The sequence below is a fragment of the Amphibalanus amphitrite genome, unplaced genomic scaffold, assembly GCF_019059575.1.
Source record: "Amphibalanus amphitrite isolate SeventyFive unplaced genomic scaffold, NRLGWU_Aamphi_draft 000007F_arrow, whole genome shotgun sequence".
NCBI classification, from domain to species: Eukaryota; Metazoa; Arthropoda; class Thecostraca; order Balanomorpha; family Balanidae; genus Amphibalanus; species Amphibalanus amphitrite.
In genome coordinates, this window is record NW_024881503.1 from 1,223,872 (window position 1) to 1,246,495 (window position 22,624).

Here is a 22,624-nt window from a genome sequence, read left to right on the forward strand (position 1 = left end):
CAAACACAAACTTTCAAATATGTGACGTCACAGCCCAAAATTACCTCCTTCCCCAGGCCACATTACTGTCATAAAGCTGATTCTTTTTACTCTGTAGGCACCACAACAAAGTTCAGACCAAGTTTTAAGCGATTTTTCAACGAACAAACCCATTTAAATCAGAATGACTAAACGAGGTGACGTCACACTAACGGTCGCTCCATGTTGAAGATAGGGCCTTGCGCAAGGCCCATTTTCAAATGAAGGGAACGAATTTCTTCAACACCAAGAGGCCGCGGGGGTTGCAACCTAGATAGATAGTGGTTTCTGAACCTCGCCGCAAACTTGGCTATCTCAACTCAAACCCCATGTTAAAGGTGGGATAGTCCCTTTAATTGAAGGTATTCCGCCTCCACTGGCTACGGCAAAGGCCGGCTTACCGGAATAGAGCCATATCGACCCAGACCCCGGCTATGACGGCATTCCGTTTTCGGTATTAGTATATATTAGGTCCGAGTGGACAATTGTGACGCTGTTGATACAAATATGTAACAGCAAAAAATTTAGGTTTTAGGTTAGGTTAGGTTGTAGGTTTGTAGGTTTTAGGTGTTAGGTTGGTAGGTTTGTAGGTTAGGTTAGGTTAGGTTGTAGGTTTGTAGGTTGTAGGTTGGTAGGTTGTAGGTAAATAGGTAAGGTTAGGTCAGGTTTGATTATGTTTTTTCTTTTATTTCCAAGACATATAAGTATCATTTTTGGATTCAGGATGTCAAATAATGTAAGAATATGAAAACTTTATCTTTTAACAGCCACTCGGACTCAATGTATACTTTTACCCCGTTTTCACCGGCTCAAGTCTAGTAAGTCGGAGTTGCTGGGGCAAAACGGACTTGAGCTGAGCCAAACCAAATTGATGGCTGGGTATATGGAGAAGCACTTTCTCAGTCTCTGATGCCTGCCAATTGCCATGAATCTGCCAGCGTTTTCTTCTACTTAATTCATCCGTGCTAGAGATCAGGGTTACTCTACGATTTTGTCTGTCCTTTAAAATAACAACACGACACTACATGACGTCATCGAAGAACGTCACGGCCTTAGGAAGCTGCCGACTGCTTCCGACGACCCCGAATGCCACGTCAACCAATCAGCGCTCGCCAACGAACCGGCGGCCATACGTGTTGCGGCGACAGACGCGTCAGAGTTGTCGAATATCTTTTGCCGGTTTCCAAATCGACTCTGTTGCTCTGTTGTCTCTGTGTGTTGGCGGGAGGTGTTTCATAGGGTTTGCGTCAAAAGTAATTAACCTTTTTTCACAATGTTCAAATTGTTGATCTTTGCAGTGGTCATCTCATCTGCCCTAAGTGATGCTGTCATTGAGCTAGGTGACAGCGATTTTGATAGCGGTGTTGCTGAGCATGACACAGTCCTGGTTATGTTCTATGCTCCCTGGTAAGTATGTCTATAACATAGTTAATTCGTAGTCATTTTCAGCTGTACAGGAGTAATTCAGTTATTCATGATATGTTTTATGAATGGCTACTCATACTTAAAGATATGCCACTTGAGCTAATACCTGAGACTGAAGTGGGAGGTAGTTATAGGTCTCGCAGGTTTTAGCGGTAGGTTTTGCACCTAGAAAATTTAGTGTACTTCAGGCTATATCTTTGTCGTCTTAAGCTTTTAAGTGTTGAAGATGTGATAGACTTGTTGGTTCACAAGCCGGCCATGCTCGTGTAAAATGGCTTCATCATAGATCGATTAGTTTCTGAGATATAACTGGAAGTGTAAAAGTGCAAAACCTACCTCTTAATCTCGCAAGAGCCGTAGGTACCTAGCAGGGGGCTTGACTGGGCCAGAATCCCGGGGTCCAGGGACCTGTGGAAATTCCACATGATAAACACTAACATGAATGCTATAAGTAGGTATATATATTTACACAGGTACCTAGGTACCTAAGGTGCCGCCTTATAAGCCAAAGCTGTGCTACGCATGGTCATCGTGGAAATTATGAGCATGTCCTGCATTATGTCAGGTTTTGCAGGAATGAGGAAATCACTGTATTATTAAGTAGGTAACCTAGCTAATGGAAGTCCAGTTTGTACTTGCACTGTGGACTTACAACAAGTGATTGGTCCACGGGGGGGGGGGGAGTCTCCTTTAAAATCTAGTCTCAGTAGTCAGTCTCAAACATTTGTGTTGTAAATGAATGATGAGTGAGGGATGCTGAAACTAAAGTAAAAAGGTTGTTTGAATTTATTTTCCAAATGTCATTCATGGTACTGCTGATTGATGCATGTTCTTGAGCCTTACATATGACCTTTTTAGGTGTGGACACTGCAAGAAGCTTAAGCCAGAATTTGAACTAGCTGCGAAAAGTCTTATTTCAAATGACCCACCTGTGGCACTTGCAAAGGTAAGACATCAAACTTTTTTGCTGCAAAAGTTTTAAATGTACCTACTCTAGACAAGGACAAAGGACAGTCATGTACTGGCTAAAGCACATTATAGCTGAAAATAACACTAATTTTGGCTTAGATAGACATAGGCACCATTGTTGTACATGAATTCAGGCCTCATAAATTCATGTTTAGCCTGTCCCATAGCTCAGTTGGTAGAGCGCTGGACTCCCGCGCTGGACTCCCGGTAGTGACAGCCCGGGTTCGAGTCGCTCCGGCGCTCGATATTTGAGACTCCTGACGGGGATGGTCTGCGGTTGGTGGGAGCAGCCGCAGTCAGTTGAAGTCAGTTGAGTGAGACAGGCCGTGTCCAGCTTTGAAGGGCATGTTAAGCTTTGGCATCTAAATTCTCCCGTTACCAGGAAGTACGCGATCGGACGGTAGGGGTCGGGGGTCTACGCAACAAGCTCTGCTTAGCGTGGGCTCCGGCTCTGTCAATCCGTCCATTCAAACATTCGAGCTAAATTTATAAAAAGATTTTTCAATCTCTTTGATCCAGTTCAGGAGAGTCATGCTCCCTTCATATATGGCCAGCAGGTGGGGGGATGTGGCCAATGAGAAAGGAGATCACCTAGTGAACATTTTGCAGTTGAAACCAATTTCAACCCAGAAATTGTAATTACAATTCAACCTTTGCAGTGTAATCTTGAGATTGCTTTATTTAAAACTTTAAATTGCTTCGATGAGTGACCTGACTGTTTTGGCTTTCAGGTCGACTGCACAGAGGCTGGCAAGGAGACATGCAACCGGTTCTCTGTCAGAGGATATCCCACCCTGAAGATATTTAAGGGCGGCGAAATGTCCCAGGAATACAATGGACCGAGGGAGTCGAGTAAGTGCCCTTACAAGTATCGATGATTGAATGGTTAACTAGCTCAGAGGTGGGTGATGACGATCTGCTGGAGGGGTTTCTGTGAAAATTTCCAGAAGGCAGCGTGTAGATCAAGGAATAGCCTGATGAATGATGAACAATAGACCATCTCTCTTCACCTCATGGTCTTAACCTGAGGTCAGATAGCAAAACTGTCCATGTAAGATCAAACTCCTCTGCTCAGTCGGCGCCTCTATGATAAAAAACATTGCTGGGTGAGCCGATCGATGGCGTGCGCATCGTGAAATGTCTTTCAGAGGGAATCTGAGAGATTTGTTTCGTCTTATGTTCTTTGTAGCTCAATCGGTGTGGAGAAACCCGATGAAATTTAACCCGCGCCCTGCTGGGGGGGGGGGGGTGTTTGAACACCCCCCCCTTGTGGTTTTTCGCGAATATCTCAAAAACGGCGGCGCGGAGCGCCGCCGTTTTTGGTACACCTTATCATACATCAATTCTACACATGTTGTGAAAATTTCAGACCAAGGTCATTCAAGGTCAGGTCACCAGGTCACTTGAAGTGACCTCACCTCATAAAAAGTTTCAATGTCTGTCATAGCTACACCGAGTGACCGATCGCTTTGAAACTTTCAGCGATTGCTAAGAGCAATAGCATGTACAAAATGTATATCTCAGAATTTTGATATCGATGACCTAAGGTCAGGTCAATTTTGCGACCTCCCCATTATAAGTCAATGGGAGAAAATTGAAATGCGCCTCTTTTGGACAAAAGACATTATAAACACTCCCAAACACCGAATTACAAGTGGTTTAGACACACTGAACATGAAAATGGTGTCCGTGACCCTTGTTTATGCCCTGAGGTCATCTTAGGTCACGAATGGTATCTAACAGTTTTTCGCAAATAACTTGATAGAGGCATGCTAGAGCGATGAAAACGCCTTAGATGTGTTCAGCTCGACGATACGGATCGACTGATATGCAACATGACCCTTTCCGGTCAGGTCATGACCTTGACCTGAGGTCAAATTTTCAAGTTGACCTTTCAAGGTCAACTTATAGTTCATTCGATGCGTCTTGACGAGAGGAACACGATGCCGGTAAAAGTAAGCTCGTACAAGGCTTGGGTCAAAAGTTATTGCAGAAAAACTGTTTCCGAAAAAATCCGCTATTTTTGCAGTTTTTGCCCCCTGCAGGCAAAACCGTTGACGTTAGGTCAAATCTGAGAGAATTACTCAGAAAGGGCTTTAATAGGGCTATCGAATGCGCTTTTCCGCAGCGCTGTAGCTCTATTGGTTCTCGAGTTATGCGTTGGCTTCTTGGAAATTTTCGACATTCGACCTGGAAATCGGCGAAATTTTGCCTTCAATGACCTCTGGTGACCTGACCTTTGACCTGACCAAAAAATTGACCAAAGTGATTTCGTCATTATTTTTGACGCTCTTTCGAACGCCGCCTTCTGCGTATCGCTACGTGGCCCAGGAGCCGAGTTACAAGGGGGGGGGTGTTCAAACACCCCCCCCCCCCCAGCAGGGCGTGGAAATCCAGGACCCCCAGCCGGGCGCGGGTTAATAGGAAAAGAGATGTTATAGAGCTTTCGATTTTTCCGTTTCTTTGTTTTTAGGTCTTAGTAGCCAGAAGCCACAATGGTATGATGAGTCTGTCATCAATGTCAATCGGGAAATTTATTTGACCTTTGATATGTAATCGACCTAGTGAGCTGACCTGTGACGATATTGAATGGTCCCAAGTGCTCGATATTTTTTTACAACCTTTCCAATGCTGCTGACCGCTCCTGACTGATACGTTGTCTGAGGGCGTGTTCTCTGTTCCATAAGCTAATCGTTACCGATATCGATGAAAACAATACAGAATATGTCTCCGTTCCGCACTCGCCGTTACCGTTTGTATATTCACCGCGACCGCCATGCACCGTCCGGTACACGGACTAACAGGCAGTGGCCCCTATCCGCAGACGGCATCGTGAAGTACATGGCCGCCCAGGTGGGGCCCGCCTCCAAGGAGCTCACCGCCGCCGACTTCGAGAAGTTCCTCGAGAAGCCGGAGGTCGCCGTCGTCGCCTTCCTCAAAGAGGGGGGCAGCCTGAAGCCAGTCTTTGAGAAAGTAAGATCATGCTTTTCCTATTGTCCTTACTTACCCTCGCATGTGTGCGGCGTTTGCCAGCTTCTAACGTGTAGGGGGGGGGGGGGGGGTGGACCCCCCTTGCCGTTTGGGCCCTGATCGAGCTAGAGCTTCACGAAAAAAAACAGCGTGATGCCCGTGACGAGAGGAAGCCGATGATACCCAATTTTAAGGTCCTAGGTCATTGGTTGACCTTCCAGGTCAGGTCAATGACCCAAAAGTCGGGAAAATCGGAACCTGTTAGAGCTTCGTAGAGTGAAGCTGATAAGGATTTTTTCGGGGTGCTGATCACGAATATCATGTTAGTTTTGATCGCAGATGATGCCTTTATCCATTTAGGCCAGGTCGGGTCAGATCAGGCCAGGTCAACCATTAGGCGTCCTGCCTCTCCGTACATAGTACAAACCGTACATAGTCAACTACCACTGACGGTGTCGTAACATGTTACGAAGGCACTAAAAGTACTTCGTGAATGTTCAAATGGATGCTAAATTCGAAATCAGCCCGAAAAACTACCCTAGAAACGTGTAAAACTCGAAAAAGTGACCCGAGGTCATCAAAGGTCAATGACCTGACCTAACCTTCAGGAGACCTTAACACCTACCGTAATGCATGGGAAAAACATCATTTCACATGTTTGGACGTTTATAATCACAAAAAGACTGAAAACGCGTGGATAATGTGAGCTGGCATACGCTGAATCGCGATTCCGGCCAAACATGACCTCGAGAAATAGGTCACAGGTCAAAGGTCACTTGGGTCAGGGTCATTAAATTTTCAAAGTAGGTGTAACCCACCCCCCTCCCCCCTACACATGCGAGGATTAAGATGTCTGTCGACCGATTATACTGCACCTATACCGAACTGAATTCATGACTTAGCCGTTCCTTGAACAAATCGTGGACGTTTTGTGCTGCCATTAGAACAAGCTTAGGGCAATGTTGGAATTGGGAATTTTGGTCCTGGTCCCGGAGAATAAAATCTGGCCGGAGAATCGGCCAGCTTTTAGAACATTCAACAGGAAAATCATATGTTTGGCGTACTAAAATATGTGACAGTTGATAAATTGTGTTCTCTCAATGCTATAACTGCATCTTTTAGGCGTAATAATGGCAGTTATCACACAGGCTGGAAATTTAAGAGATTTTAGGTGCCGGAGAATATATTTGTAAAGGAGAATCAAATTGTTTGGACCCGACTGAGACCAGCAAAGGGCCTCATTTCCTACATTGGCTTAGGGAGTTACATACATATAGCGTGCGTAATAATGCTCATTGACATGGCGTGTGCGCCGTCAGTCGTGTCACAGCCGCCGCGTTTGCCGCGACAGGTGTCTGATAAGCTGCGCGAGAAGGTGCGCTTCGGCCACACGTCGGACGCCGCCCTGCTGGAGAAGCACGGCGAGGACGTGCTCGTCCTGTTCCGGCCCAAACACCTCAAGAACACGTTCGAGGAGAGCTCGCTGAAGACTGACTCGACCGATCGCGCCGAGATCGAGGCCTTCATCAAGGAGAACTAGTGAGTACCGTGTGTGTCCCGGCCAGAGGCGGCGAATGTGAGTTTTTGACCTTGGATAGACATCTCGATTTAAATCGCATTTATTCAGAGGTGGCGAGTGGCGGAAGGTTCAAGACGTCTGACTTAAACCCGACTCCCTGCAGCCACGGCCTGGTCGGCCACCGGACCACCGATAACGTGGCCGACTTCAAGGCGCCCCTCATCGTCGCATACTTCAACGTCGACTATGTGAAGAACCCCAAGGGTAAGCAGTAGATCATGGACGTTTGATAACAGTGATCGTGTGTCGTATCCTGTTTGACCCTTGCTGAGCTGACTGTTCTGGTGTCGAGTGCCTTGAATATCGCTAGCTACGTACCACGGTGTACTTTTACTGCCGATGTGGTAATACTTGTATAGGCATTCGGTTCACGACTTAGATTTCATCTCGGCCCGGATGCTATGAATCTCATCGAGGAGAACGGGTCGGCTTTAACCCGCGCCCTGCTGGGGGGGGGGGTGTTTGAACACCCCCCCTTGTGGTTTTTCGCTAATATCTCAAAAACGGCGGCGCGGAGCGCCGCCGTTTTTGGTACACCTTATCATACATCAATTCTACACATGTTGTGAAAATTTCAGACCAAGGTCATTCAAGGTCAGGTCACCAGGTCACTTGAAGTGACCTCACCTCATAAAAAGTTTCAATGTCTGTCATAGCTACACCGAGTGACCGATCGCTTTGAAACTTTCAGCGATTGCTAAGAGCAATAGCATGTACAAAATGTTTATCTCAGAATTTTGATATCGATGACCTAAGGTCAGGTCAATTTTGCGACCTCCCCATTATAAGTCAATGGGAGAAAATTGAAATGCGCCTCTTTTGGACGAAAGACATTATAAACACTCCCAAACACTGAATTACAAGTGGTTTAGACACACTGAACATGAAAATGGTGTCCGTGACCCCTGTTTATGCCCTGAGGTCATCTTAGGTCACGAATGGTATCTAACAGTTTTTCGCAAATAACTTTTGATAGAGGCATGCTAGAGCGATGAAAACGCCTTAGATGTGTTCAGCTCGACGATACGGATCGACTGATATGCAACATGACCCTTTCCGGTCAGGTCATGACCTTGACCTGAGGTCAAATTTTCAAGTTGACCTTTCAAGGTCAAGTTATAGTTCATTCGATGCGTCTTGACGAGAGGAACACGATGCCGGTAAAAGTAAGCTCGTACAAGGCTTGGGTCAAAAGTTATTGCAGAAAAACTGTTTCCGAAAAAATCGGCTATTTTTGCAGTTTTTGCCCCCTGCAGGCAAAACCGTTGACGTTAGGTCAAATCTGAGAGAATTACTCAGAAAGGGCGTTAATAGGGCTATCGAATTCGCTTTTCCGCGGCGCTGTAGCTCTATTGGTTCTCGAGTTATGCGTTGGCTTCTTGGAAATTGTCGACATTCGACCTGGAAATCGGCGAAATTTTGCCTTCAATGACCTCTGGTGACCTGACCTTTGACCTGACCAAAAAATTGACCGAAGTGATTTCCTCATTATTTTTGACGCTCTTTCGAACGCCGCCTTCCGCGTATCGCTACGTGGCCCAGGAGCCGAGTTAGAAGGGGGGGTGTTCAAACACCCCCCCCCCCCCCCAGCAGGGCGTGGAAATCCAGGACCCCCAGCCGGGCGCGGGTTAAAAGCTTAAACTTTTCGGACTTGATTTTAATTTAACATAAGTTAGCTTGCAGTGAATTTTACGTAGTTGTGCTGGCAAACGGAGTTATTACAGGTTATCTTATCACTTTACCTCCGATCGTTTTGTGTGCTGATCTATCGTATCTATTCGTCGGTAGGCACCAACTACTGGCGTAACCGTGTGATGAAGGTGGCCAAGGCCTTCGCCGGCCAGGGCATTACCTTCGGCGTCTCGCAGCACAACGACTTCCAGCACGAGCTGGAGGAGTACGGCAGGGGCTTCGTCAGCGGAGACAAGCCCGTCGTCTGCGCCCGCGACGCCAAGAACAGCAAGTTCGTTATGGAGGAGGACTTCAGCATTGACGCGCTGCAGAAGTTCGTCGAGGACTTTTCGGTAGGTGGCGCCAGCTGACGGCTGCAGTGGGGCTAGCGTGGGTACCGTACAGCGGCGCAAGCATGCGGGAGCGAAGGGCTGTATTTCCTTTGAACTAATTTTGTTCTCTTTTTTTGTTCAAATGTTAATGTGGATTACTTTTTCAAATGCTTGGGTTACCTACCTTGACTGTTAATTTGGATTACTTCTCTGTGAAAGTCCCGTGCCGTGACTTAATTTGGATTACCTTTCCGAGAAAGCCCCGTCCAGATTACGTAATTTCGGCATTAGCTGAGTCAGGACGGTAGTTGTGTGTCGGACTGCCGTTTCGTCAGGCCGGGAGTGGACGGTTCCATCCCCACTGGACGACACTGCTTACTTGTAAAAATGGCTCAATTTTTCCATTAAAAAATGACCGTTTAGTTGTGATTTGCTTTAAAAAATCATGCTTTAATGGTATGTTCCCGGCTGGCTTATGTAACTTGGTCATATTCTGTCTGTCCTAACGACTGTAGTCAACCGGAACATCGATTTCACTTCCGTTTCGATGTCCCCAGGCCGGTAAGCTGGAGCCGTACCTCAAGTCAGAGCCGGTTCCGGCGTCCAACGACGGACCGGTCACCGTGGCCGTTAGCAAGAACTTCGACGAGGTCGTCACCAACAACGGCAAGGACACGCTGATCGAGTTCTACGCGCCCTGGTGCGGACACTGCAAGAAGCTGGCGCCCGTCTTCGACGAGCTGGGCACCAAGGTATGACGTCGGGCGCACTCTGTCCGGGCAGTTTTTATAGTTTGTCAAAGGAGACCACTTTCGGCGGGACATTGGTTCGCAGCCGTTTTATCTGAAATATGGGATGTTTTTGGTCGTTGTTTGCGGGTGCGTTTTAGAGAGTAGGCTGACAGCTGACAGCGCACGTCTTGTGCCTCCGCAGCTGAAGGACGAGGATGTGGCCATTGTGAAGATGGACGCCACGGCCAACGACGTGCCGTCGGGCTACGAGGTCCGCGGCTTCCCCACGCTGTTCTTCCTGCCCAAGGACAAGAAGGACAAGCCGCAGCAATACCAGGTCAGGGGACAACGCGCCCATGAGTCGAGGACGTGGCTTTATCCTCCCTGATATCCTTAGCCTGACCCTTCCTGATACGTTGATAATTTACTGTTGTTAGGTTGAGTTCGTTCGTTGTTCGTTCCTCATGTTGATTTTATGAAGAAGCTGAACCTTAAAACAACAGCTTGCAACTATTAATCATGGCTACTCGTCATCAGATCATACATTTCGTATCGAATCTGTGAGAGCTTTAACCTTTCCTGGGGACTTGTCTTTGCCCGATTGCTTTTTAGAGGTACAGGGAGGACGTGCCTCACAATCATAGAATACAGATAAACGACTAATATAACGATAAGGTAATGCCGTGACGCCAATTATGTAAAGTAACCCCCCCCCCCCCCCCCCGAGTCGCTGTATCACCATTCAGGGCCAGTGGCACATGTTTTACGGCGCGCCCACCGTGTTACAGGGAGGTCGCGAGCTGGACGACTTCATCAAGTACCTGGCCAAGCACGCCAGCAGCGAGCTCAAGGGCTGGGACCGCGCCGGAAAGGCCAAGAAGACCGAGCTTTGATCGCCTCATAGGCGATGCATTGTGAGAGGAGATTCCGAGTGCGCCGCGGTCATGGCGGCCTGTGATAGGGGGAGCGGCCGGTGCCCTGGGCTCCGGAGCCGCCTCCCCAGCGCCTGCGCGTCATGGACGTTCACAAATCCACCTGCGGCGGCCCGGCAGAGCCGAGCCGCGTGTCCGTTATTCCGTCTCCGGGTGTGTGTGTTGAATGTGTTCCGCTCCGCCACCGCACTGGCCTTTGTTTTTTATTGATACAAAATATATGAACAAAACCAAGATGTGCACATGAGAGGGGTCACAGCGCGGAGCCGCCGCCCGGAGGGGGCGGGCTGAGGCAGTTCGGGAGTCGGAGGTTCATCGCCGCTTTTGTGTGCTGATGTAGAGGACGTTGTTGCCGCGGATGAACGCGTCGCCGTACTTGTTCTTCAGCTGCCCGTTGTTGTACTCCTCGGTCTGCTCTAACGCAATGTTCATGTAGCCGTCCAGACAGGCTAGCACACCTGTGGAGGGTTCAGGTCTTAGCGCACCAGATCAGGTTTGGGAGGGGGAGAGAGTATGGAGAAAAAACTCGCTCCGAGAGGAAACAGGTATTAGGAGCGTTCTTCATCAGTTGATTGAAGCAATCGTCGCAAGGCCTAAAATTGGCACACTACGGATCCTTTCTGAAAACGGAAACTTGAATTACGTCCTCGTTTTAGCACACTTATGAGGAAACATAAAAATACCTTAATCCTCAATGCCTCTGGGTTAAATGGTCGACATTCCCCCTCCCCCCAAAAAAGTCTGCTCAAAGTTGCTCGTCTGGGTAGATACGTGAAACTGTACGCAGTTACGCACCTCTGTAGTCGATGCCGTTGTTGAGCTTGACCACGACTGGTCTTCCGATAACCTGCTTCAGGAATTCGTTAGGCGTCTTCTTTTGCCCAGCCTGAACACTCATGGCCGCTGCCTGAAAAAGACGGGCTCTTGATGAAAATGGCAGGGAGTCTGATAAATGCTAAGGATGCATTGCAGACGAATCATTAAAATTTCACGAGCGTATCCACAAAATAAAAATGTCACTGGAATTCCAGCAGCACTTGTGCTGAGATGTCAGAAGAATCTCATTGAACAGATATTTTATTCCAGCAAGCACCATCGGAACAACGTTCAATAATTAGCTTGGGTACATTTTGGCCTAATTACCTAAACCCTCGCCGGCACAAGGGGGGGGGGGGTCCATGCAACCCGCCCCCTAAGGTTTTCGCGAATAACTCGCGTAAAAAGCGGCCGATCGCCACGAAACTTTCAGTACCATCGCCTTGATCAATTTTACACCTACCCTGAAAATTTCATGACCCTGACCCAAATGACCTTTGACCTGTGACCTACTTTCCGAGACCATGTTTGGCCGGAATCGCGATTCGGCGTATGTCGGCTCGCATTAGCCGCGCGTTTGCAAGCTTTTCGTGGTTCCAACCGTTAAAACATGTGATTTGATGTTAATCCCATGCATTAGGGTGGATGTCAAGGTCAACCGAAGGTCAGGTCATGTCATTGACCTTTCATGACCTCGGTTCACTTTTTCGAGTTTTACATGTTACTAGGCTAGTTTTTGGAGCTGAATTAGAATTTAACAAGGACATTTACGAAGTAGTTTTGGTGCCTTCGTAACATGTTACGAAGCTGTTAGAGGCGGTTGACACGTACTACGAATACCCGTCACGACCCCTACTGGTTGACCTGACCTGACCTGACCCGACCTGGTCTAAATGCTTAAAGATATCATCTGTGATCAAAACCAGCACGATATTCGTGATAAGCACCCCGAAAAAAAACCATAGCAGCCACACTACGACTTTCTAACAGGTCCCGATTTTCCCGACTTTTGGGTCGTTGACCTGACCTGGAAGGTGAACCGATGACCTATGACCTTAAAATTGGGTATCATCGGATTTGGCTTCCTCTCGTGACGGGCAGCACGCTCGTTTTTTCCGCGAAGCTCTAGCTCGATCAGGGGCCAAACGCAAGGGGGGTCGTACCCCCCCCCCCCCCCCGATTGCCGTCGATGGACGCAAAATTGCCTGTGCCGGCGAGGGTTAAACAACAGCAATAGAAATAAAACACCTAAAGTAGGCAAGATGTAAAGATGAGATAATTTCAACATTGGAGGTGAGAGATGGCATATTTGAGCAATATAAAAAATATTATAGGGTTCAAAAATTAGTTTATCTTCATAGCATGGTCAAATGATAGTGAAATAAGGATAAATTATGCTAAGAACAGGGTTTTTTTACAAGCTGAAAATAATTTCAACATACTCATATTCTCATATTCTTCTGAACTCATCAGCATGTCAGATGTTTTCATTGTAGGTTAGGTGAGATGATGTCATTATGTCTAGAAGTATTTTGGAATACGAGACAGCTGAACAATTTGTAGGTAATGGAATTAACTAGGTGGCTTAAAATTAACACCAAGGCTAGTTGTGATTGGACTCCAATGCCTAAGGCAAGGGAAACCATTTTTCAAATAGTTTCATAATGCTTGGTGAGTATGCCTGCACTACCCTCCCACATCCAACACAATCTTTCTTCATCTGCTCATTGTTTAAGATAGGAAGATTAATAAAATATATATTAAAGCACAGAACAGCATATTATTGTAAATCCAACCAGTTTCAAAGACCTCACATCCTCTTTTGTTTGTTTGTTTGTTTGTTTGTTTGTTGGGGGTTAGGGGCGCGCCGACTGCGAGGTTATTTTGCAACCTCACGTCCTCATCAGGGATTGAATGATATAGAAATGAGACAAATTACATAAAAAAAGAGACAAATTACATATCTCAATAATTGCTTGAATATGTAACTAATCTGAATTCTGTTTATCTTGTAATCCCTGATGACAGGAATCAGGATGAGATGTCTTTGAAACCGGTTAGATTCAGAAAACATGCCGAATGCTGCTCTGTGCTTCAATATTGCATGCCCTTGTTGAAATTCTACACCAGAGCAATGGGCAGCAATACCAAAGGGTAAGATTATTCTATAAAAAGTAATTCTTAAGCTTTGAATGCGTGGTTGAATGGTTTTAGCCACGGTGACTATGTTTTAGCCTTCAAGCCTCAAAAGGATACCATTTGGCGCGGTTGTGACATTTGTGGTACAAGGCGAGGTGTACTTCCCCGCCTTGACCCTCGGGCCGAACCCATCAATCTTACCCGAGCTTGACCAGCTAGACGAGCCTGCGTACACAGGTCTTGATAAAATTCTAAAAAAAGCTAAATCCTTTCCAATATCGATATATCCCCTCTCCCACACCTACTGCTGCAATTTGCCGGGCGATGCGAAGGTTTGTGTTATTTTATGAATATTTTTAAAATACTGCAACTTTTGGTGACGCGCGTTTTCTAAAAAGCTGTCTATGCAATCAACCGAATCTTCACCTTTTATGGTTTTTCTGAGAATCTTTATGTTTAGGCAATGACTGTTACCGAACCCCACGCTTTTAAGGGGATATTGGACCGGTTTTGTTCACTTGGAGGTAGGGAGTTCGGAGGTAGTTGGTAGGTAGTTTCGGAGCATTGGGCTCGTCCTTAGCCCGCGCGGGGCTGGGGGGGGGGTAAATTTTACCCACCCTCGCGAATTTTTGCAATAACTCAAAAACGGCGGCACGCAGCGCCGCCAATCTTTCAGTACCTTTTCCTACATCAATTTGACACGTTCCCTGAAAATTTGAGCGAAATCCGTCGGAAAATTTTTGAGAAATTGACGTTTTAGTGACGTCATGTTCGCCATTTTCGCCTCAAAAACGGCAAAATTTCAAACGCCGCTAACATCTTCATTTTTAAAAGAATCAAGACGTAACAAAAAGGTTATACGTAATTCTACTTTGTCTATCAAATGGCTATCTCGGAAAATTTTGGATTTTGGCCATTTTTTCTAAAAAATTAAACTGACTTTTTTGGGAAAATAATTATAAAATCCAAAATTTTGAGTGTATCGAAAAAACCGGAATATATGTCAGAGATGTGGTCTATGTGCACCTACATACCAATTTTTAGAAGAATCGGTTCACAAATGTGGGAGTTATTAAAAATTTCATGACGTCACGACACACAAAAATTTTGAAAAATGAATTTTTTGGAAGTTCTAGACCTCGTACGGAAAAAATAGCACCATTCGATTCGCCGTGAAAACTGCATCAGATAGACACCTTTTAATTAGGCCTTCCAACTTCAACCAACTTCAAAATTTGACCTCACTTGACCTGACCTTGACCTGACCTCGACAGCTGAAATTCATCCAGATGTGGTCCATATCACCTATTGAGTGTGCCTATTGAATTCTATGAATAAAATAACCCATAAAACATGTGTCGCACATGCCCTTTTCTATATTTTGTTTTTGGTGACCTAACCTGACCTGACTTGACCTTGACCGTGACCTCTGAATGATATTGTAAGCAGCGAATATTGTCTTGGTAGCCTAAGAACACGTTTTGGGCAATCAGTCTCAGTCCATTCTTCGGCAACTACGGTGCAAGGCCGATACTGTAGAAACTTGCAATTTGTACCCTTGACCTGACCTTGACCTTGACCTCAAGGCTCAAACTTTAAATTAAGTACATGTTTTTAGTTGTTCGTGATGAGATCTTTCGATTGGCGTTTGAATTTTCCAAATCGGAACATTAGTTCGGGAGATAACAGGGGGGGGGGGGGGTAAAATTTACCCACCCCCAGCCCCGCGCGGGTTAGAAGTTTTATGGGTTTCAGCCATTTCAGCCGATTTGGTCCACTTTTTGTGAACAGATCGAACAAGTATCCAAAGTCGCTCCGTTTCAGACCACGGCGCGCCAAAGGATGAAGGTTTCATCGAAATTGGTTTTACAGTTGAGGAGCATGGGCTCGCCCGCAGCGGCCTTAGATGTTTTGAAATTTGAACCGATTTGGTCCACTTTAAGTGAACTGACAAAATCCATAAATTGCACCGTTTCAGAGCACGACACGTCAAAAGGTTTGATCGATTCCATGGAAAGCAGTTTAGCTGTTTTGGACTTTGGAGCTTGGGCTGCAACGGTTTTTAGGTGTTGGCAATAGACCGGTTTACATAGGGTTTGTTGCAAGCTTATATCTCCGTCCGTGATGTTGCAAAAGATGCCAATTGTGATGTATTATCCCCGAACGTTGAGTCTGGACATAGCTAACACACGGCACAGCACGAGCGCACACGGACACGTCACGCCATGGTCGTCACTCTCAGCCAACTGCCAGTCAGCTGGCCGCGCCAGTGGCTCACAACTCGGAGAGTGGCTACGGCATAACACCCTCCGCCCCTATAACACAACATGAAACATTTGAATCAACGAAAATAGCTGTTAGCACTTCTTGGCTAAACCAAACGCCGGCTGGCACGGATAGCTCCAGCCATCTCTACCGATATCTGACCGGCACGTTTATTGTCCGTTTTGACCGGCGCAGTGGCTCGGTCGGCTCAGGCCGCTCGTTTTGAGCCGCTCCGTCCCCCGCCTCGTGCTCTTGCTCGTTCGCTCTCTCCTCCTCTGCTCTCTCTTCCTGTCCTCCCTCTCCTCTCTCGCCGTCTCGGAGGGAGCCCCCACCGCGTGGGTGCTGGCGCTCTCGCGACGGTGCTGCAGGATTCGCCGGGAGCTGATACTGGTGCTGTTGCTGTGCTGCTGCCGGTTCTGTCTCCTGCTGCTCCGCTCGGCCGGCAGTCGGTTCTGTCGTCTGCTGCTGTGCTCGGCCGGCGGTGGGGAGCAGCTGGTCGGCGTGGCGCGCCCACACGGCCCCACCGACGTCCACCTGATACGATACGGGGCCCGTGACGCCGATCACCTGGCCGTGTCGCCAGCGCTGAGGTCCAGCATACGTCCGCGCCCACACGGCCTGACCGACCTGAAATTCGCGCGGGCGTCCCCCGGCCGCTTCTCTCTGGTCCTGCTGGCTGTCCGTTACGTCACGAATGATGCTGGGGTGCAGACGGTCCAGCCTGGTGCGGATCGGGCGTCCGAACATTACCTCCGCCGGCGGCCGACCTGTGACCGCGTGTGGAGCTGTCCGGTACGCGATCAGCACCTTCTGCACACGTTGATGCAGCGAGCCGCCGTCCCGTGCGGTCGCTCGGAGCCCGCTCTTCAACACACCGACAGCTCGCTCGGCCGCGCCGTTACTGGCTGGGTGGTACGGCGCCGTGCGGATCTGCCGAACGCCGTTGTTGGAGAGGAAGATCCCAAACTCCGTCGACGTGAACTGAGGTCCGTTATCGGTTACGACTTGGTCTGGGATTCCGAATCGCGCAAACAGCTCCCTGAGCTCCTCAACGGTCCGCCCGGCGGACGTCGTTGTCATGATGATGGCCTCCACCCACTTGGTGTGACTATCGCACACCACCATCAGGTACTTGTTTTCCACCGGCCCCGCGAAATCGACATGGATTCGCTGCCACGGCCCTGACGTGGGCTCCCACGGGTGGAGTGTCGCTCGGGGTGGAGCGCCGCGCTTCTCAGCGCATGAGTGGCAGCCCCGTGCCATGGCCTCCAGGTCGGCATCGAGACCGGGCCACCACAGGTACCGCCTCGCCAGCTGTTTCATTTTGGACCCACCAAGGTGTCCAGTGTGTAGCTCCTGTAGCACCCGCTCTCTGAGTCTCTGGGGTATCACCGCCCGTCCGCCCCAGAGGAGCACGCCCCGGTCGGTGGACAGCTCCGTCTCGCGCTGTCTGTAGGGGGCCAGCTCCGGCTCCGTCACTGATGGCCATCCGTGTCGGACATGCGACAGTACCCTGGCCAGCAGTGGGTCACGTCGGGTGCCGATTTCGAGCTCGCGGGCCGTCAGCGGCGGGCCCGCACCGTCCATGAACATCAGGTGGCAGTCCAGGCCGCTGGTGTCCGCCTCTGCTGCCGTCTGCTCCTGCTCACTATCCGGCAGCGCCATCCGAGACAGACTGTCAGCGAGAGCCATGTCTGCCGTTTTGCGCAGTTCCACGTCATACTGGTACGCCGCCAACTCCATGGCGATCCTCTGAAGACGTGCCGCTGAGAGGCCGGGCAGGTCGCGCTCGGGGCTGAGTATCCGTGACAGAGCCCTGTTGTCCACGGTGAGTGTGAATCTCCTCCCGAACAGGAATCGATGGAACCGTCTGAGTCCATACTGCACACCGGTCGCTTCCTTCTCAACCTCTGCGTAGCGCCTCTCAGTCGGTGTCAGCGTCCTCGACGCAAACATGATTGGTCGCTCCGTGCCGTCGGACATCTGATGCAGAAGGGTCGCGCCGACCCCCGTGGAGCTGGCGTCCGTGACCAGCTTCAGCGGCAGGCTGGGGTCGTACCTAACCAGCACGCGCCCGCTGGCCAGCAGCCGCTTCACTGTAGCGACCGCAGCGGAGCACTGCGGCGTCCACCGCCACGGTGTGCCGCGCTTGAGCAGAGCGTACAGAGGCGCGAGCGTCGTGGCGAGCCCCGGCAGGAGGCGGCTGTAGTAGTTCACCGATCCCAGTAGGGATCGGAGCTGCTGTACGTCTCGCGGCTCCGGCGCGTCCAGGAGCGCCGTTGTGCCGTCCTCCTCCGGTCTGATGCTGTCTGCAGTGATCCTCCACCCCAGGAACGATACTTCCCTGGCCAGGAACACGCACTTGGACCGCTCCAGTCTCAGCCCGTTGCGTTCCATTCGATCCAGCGCCCGATCCAGGCGCCTCAGCAGCTCCTGTTCGCTGTCGGCTGCGATCAAGCAGTCGTCCATGTAGCACACGCAGCCGTCCAGTCCCTCCAGGATCTTGTCCATAGCCTGCTGGAACAGGAAACCGCAGTTAGCGATTCCGTACGGCATTCGAATCATTCTGAACGATCCGCGGTGTGTCGTCACGGTGGTGAGGTCACGTGACTCCTGGTCCAGCTCCATGTGTTCGTACGCCCGACGGATGTCCAGTTTGGCGAACACTCGGCCCTTGATGTTCGCGAACAGGTCCTCCGGCGCCGGGAGCGGGTACGGCGTCACCATGAGCTGCGGGTTCACAGTTAGACTGTAGTTGGCGCACAGTCTGACCTGACCGGTCGGCTTCAGCACCGGCACCAGCGGCGTTCCCCAGCCGGTGGGCGCCTGCTCCGAGTCGGTCTTCTCCGCGATTCCCTCGCGAACCCAGCGCTCCAGCTCTCTGTCGACCAGGGGTAGGAGCGCGTACGGCACCGGCCTAGCCTTCTTGTACACTGGGCGAGCGCCGGGCTTCAGTGCCAGGTGGGCCTTCACAGTCATTTTGCCCACACCGTCCGCGAACACTGACTCGTGCTTCCTGATGACGGTCTCCGGCGTCAGTCTCGGATCTGCCTCCGAGGGACCGCTGACCATGTGTACCGCTCGCCAGTCCAACTGCAGCTGGCGGAGCCAGTCACGTCCCAGCAGCGGTGTCGTTTCCGGCCGGTCACAGATGACCAGGCGCAGGGACCGAGTCTGACCTGCGTGCTCGACTTGCACGGTCGTTTCTCCACGGAGAGGCACCAGTTGTCCCGTGAATGTCTGCAGTCTCAGGTCTGACGCTCGCACGCACATTCCCGGTATCTTTGTGTCCCTGCCGACAATCGTCACTGGTGAGCCGGTGTCGACTAGCATCCTGATTTCTCGCCCGTTTATCCGTACTGAGACGAGAGGAAGGTCCGCTCTTTCACCCCGCATGTCAATCTTCAGGACACCGCTCTCCAGTTGGTTGTCCTCCAGCCACCGTCCGCCGTCTTCTGTCAGGTGATCCACAGCGCGCTCCGGGCACCTCCGCTGCAGGTGAGTGTGGGAGCCACACCGGTAGCAGCGCCGGATCGCCGTCTGGCGTGTACTCTGGTCCTGCCGTGGTTGACTGGCTCGGCCCCGACGTCCCGACTGAGATGCGGCCTGGTTCCGCCGGTACTCTCCGGGCGGCGGGCCGTCCCCGTCTGCGAGCTGGCGAGGACTGCTGCCCGCGTGCTGGTGCGTGCTGCTCCTGCCACCACCGCCGCGCCCCCGCTGGAGAGTCGGGCAGTCTCTCTTCCAGTGCTGCTGCGACCCGCAGTTAAAGCACTGTCCTCGTCGAGGCTGGGCTGACCTGCCCGCCATTGCCACAGCGTTCACCATCGGCTCCACACTGCCGGGCGCCGTAACTGCCGGCGCCGACTGGCCTCCTCCCACCTGGGCGCACAGCTGCCGCATGTCTCTGTAGGCCCGTGCGGCTCGGCGAACGTTTTCCAGAGTGAGCTCCTCTCCCCTGCTCGCCGTCTCTTGGAGGAGCTTTTCCCGCAGTCCTGGGCTGCTGCCGACTACACACCGGTCTCGTAGTTCACGGTCCGTTTCTGCAGCCGTGTAGCCGCAGCGCAGCGCTTGGACGCGCAGCCGCCCGAGGAACTGCTCGAAATCTTCGTCCGTTCGCATTGTCATTTGATGGAACTCGGCTCTCTCCGTCACAGTGTTCCGGACTGGGGCCAGGTACGTAGTCAACTTTTCCTTCAACTTCTCGAACTCATTTCCCTCCCCCGCCGGCTCGGGCAGGGCCTCGCTGAGGTCCGCTATATCGGGCCCCACGAGGTACTGTAGCAGCGCGCATTTCCGCTCCGTTTCTCTGACATTGGCCGCGATCAGGTAACGCTCCACATTCCGTAGCCATTTTTCGAAGTCTTCTCCCGGTCGGTATTGTCCTACCGCCGACAGCTGCATTCCTGGCAGCTCCATGGCTGTTGTCCGGTGGAGCTCCCGCGATAGGTCCGCTGTAGCCGATCGGTCCGCTGAGTACCCTTGATCGGTCCGCTCAGCCCCCTCGATCGGTCCGCTCAGCCCCCTCGGTCGGTCCGCTGAAGCCTCCTCGATCGGTCCGCTGTAGCCTCCTCGATCGGTCCGCTGCAGCCCCCTCGATCGGTCCGCTACAGCCCCCTCGATCGGTCCGCTAGTCTCCGCCCGCGGCCGGTCCGCCGGTTCGCTGCAGCGCCGCCGAGCCGGGCGACAAAAGGTGTAGTTTGAGAACCTCTGGCGTCGAACCGCCAGGCACCGCCTCAAACCGCCTCAAACCAGATTCAGCACCGCCCGCAGAATCTCTGGCTCACTGCCAATCGCTACGATGGGCACAGCCGGGGCTTGCCAGCGACCGACCAATCACAAGCCGCGACACATCCGAGGCGTTGTACGCCTGATCCAGTCTGAGTCCCGAAGGCCAAAATTCCCGAGCCAACCACTCTGTGCTCCATCTTGAAAGTTATGCCATGCCGAGCTCCAATCTGATCTTCGTCGCCAAGTGTGATGTATTATCCCCGAACGTTGAGTCTGGACATAGCTAACACACGGCACAGCACGAGCGCACACGGACACGTCACGCCATGGTCGTCACTCTCAGCCAACTGCCAGTCAGCTGGCCGCGCCAGTGGCTCACAACTCGGAGAGTGGCTACGGCATAACACCAATGGTGCTTAACAATTTACAAAATGACCCCTCTAAATATTTGAAGACCACTGCATCGAAATTATCGCCAAATTAACGAGCTAGAGCCTCGTCAAAAATGCTATGTAAACCGGGTTAATGATTTGTGTTTTGAACCAATTTAGCCCGCCTAGAGAATATGAAAAATGGTACCATTTCAAGCTGCGGCGCGTTGAAAAACTGATATTTGATTGTGATTGGTCCAGTCGTTTTTCATTATTGGTTCGTTTGCTATTCTTGTCTGTTTTTTAGACGCCCTTTTTCTAGGTCAAACTTGGCAAATATAGTTGTTATATGTGGAATATTTTGTTAGAATATTCTGTCTACTTTACGCCGATGATACAGTTGTGCTTGCCGAATCACCAGCAGAGTTACAGGCAGCATTAGACGCTGTGCATAGCTACTGCCAAGAGTGGCAATTACAGGTCAATACTGCAAAAACCAAAGTCATTATATTCTCAAGAGGCAGGGTAAGAAAGGCGCCAACTTTCCATCTCGGAGGCGAGGCACTCGAAATAGTCCCTGAGTACAACTATCTGGGGACCATGTTCTCGTCAAATGGCTCAATGAAGGCTGCTGTCCTCAAACAGGTGGCACTGGCTAATCGAGCCCTTTTTAAAGTATGTTCGATGTCAGCAGCTCTTCATCTTCCTCTGAATACTTGCTGCGAATTATTTGATAAGATGGTGGTTCCGGTTTTATTGTATGGATGCGAAATTTGGGGACTAGATCATGTGCAACATTTGGAAAACTTTCACAAGAAATTCATAAAACATCTGTTACAGATCAGCAAGTACTCAGCAAATTGCATGGCATATGGAGAACTCGGGAGAATACCCCTGAAGGTTATAATTAAGAAAAGGGTCATTGGCTTCTGGCTAAGGTTAAAAAATGGGAGCACGCGCAAACTTTCTCGGATATTGATGGAATTGCAGTTAAAAAAGCTTCAAAATTCAGACTTCAATCCACACTGGCTGTCTAGCGTGAAAAGTATTCTGGACAACGCAGGGCTTGGGAATTACTGGCTTCAGGACCCTGTCAATAACGCCGAGGTGATAATGACCCTCGAAACGCGCCTTGTCGACATAGAGACACAAACATGGGCGGAATCTGTGCATACGAACTCTCTGTGCATAAATTATCGAATTTTTAAAGAATCTCTTAGATTTGAACCGTACTTAACAATTTTAGGACTGAAAGGCCGACGTACAATCTCTCGGTTCCGCTGTGGCAACCATAATCTGCCAATCACCGAAAGCAGACGCCAACATAACTCAACCTGGAAAGCATGTCAAAAGTGCTCAAGCAACAAGCCTGGTGATGAATTTCATTACGTTTTGGAATGCCCGGCCTTCAAAGATCAGCGGACATCTCTGCTCCCGCCCTACTATTGGAAATATCCCGACACAACTAAATTTAAGGCTCTCTTCTCGACAAACAAGAAGACACTTCTTCACCGCCTATCTAGGCTTATCCAGCACATCACCGATGCCTTTCCATAAATCTGCAGCCTCAAGTGCCCCCCCCCCCCCAGCCCATCTCCCTTCTCTCAGACTCTACCCCCCCCCCCAACCCCCAACATGTCGGATTGCGATGTAATCAAAGGTATGTGTATTTGTTTTT

The 22,624-nt window shown here is 50.2% G+C and overlaps 3 protein-coding genes across 8 annotated transcripts; 1 reads left to right on the plus strand and 2 right to left on the minus strand.

Annotated features, from left to right (window-relative positions):
* Positions 1–1,068: 1,068 nt before the first annotated feature.
* On the plus strand, positions 1,069–10,863 carry LOC122378686 (protein disulfide-isomerase A3-like). The gene is made up of 10 exons (XM_043360041.1): positions 1,069–1,425; positions 2,302–2,389; positions 3,144–3,264; positions 5,237–5,385; positions 6,734–6,921; positions 7,065–7,165; positions 8,750–8,985; positions 9,522–9,716; positions 9,898–10,032; positions 10,484–10,863. Exons 1-10 carry the CDS (start codon positions 1,292–1,294, stop codon positions 10,586–10,588), a joined length of 1,452 nt encoding a protein of 483 aa, XP_043215976.1. The 5' UTR covers positions 1,069–1,291; the 3' UTR covers positions 10,589–10,863.
* LOC122378688 (U6 snRNA-associated Sm-like protein LSm6) lies at positions 10,818–22,408 on the minus strand. 6 transcript variants are annotated; one of them, XM_043360076.1, is made up of 3 exons: positions 22,336–22,408; positions 11,423–11,534; positions 10,818–11,085 (listed from the first exon to the last, which is right to left on the minus strand). In XM_043360076.1, the coding sequence occupies exons 2-3, from the start codon at positions 11,523–11,525 to the stop codon at positions 10,940–10,942; spliced, it is 249 nt and encodes an 82-aa protein (XP_043216011.1). In that variant the 5' UTR covers positions 11,526–11,534; positions 22,336–22,408; the 3' UTR covers positions 10,818–10,939. The 6 variants fall into 6 exon arrangements, with proteins under 6 accessions (XP_043216011.1, XP_043216032.1, XP_043215991.1 ...); XM_043360097.1 differs by lacking the exon at positions 22,336–22,408 and adding an exon at positions 13,891–13,923; XM_043360056.1 differs by lacking the exon at positions 22,336–22,408 and adding an exon at positions 13,784–13,918.
* LOC122378473 (uncharacterized protein K02A2.6-like) lies at positions 15,995–20,263 on the minus strand. The gene has a single exon (XM_043359571.1). The coding sequence runs from the start codon at positions 20,261–20,263 to the stop codon at positions 15,995–15,997; it is 4,269 nt and encodes a 1,422-aa protein (XP_043215506.1).
* Positions 22,409–22,624: the final 216 nt, after the last annotated feature.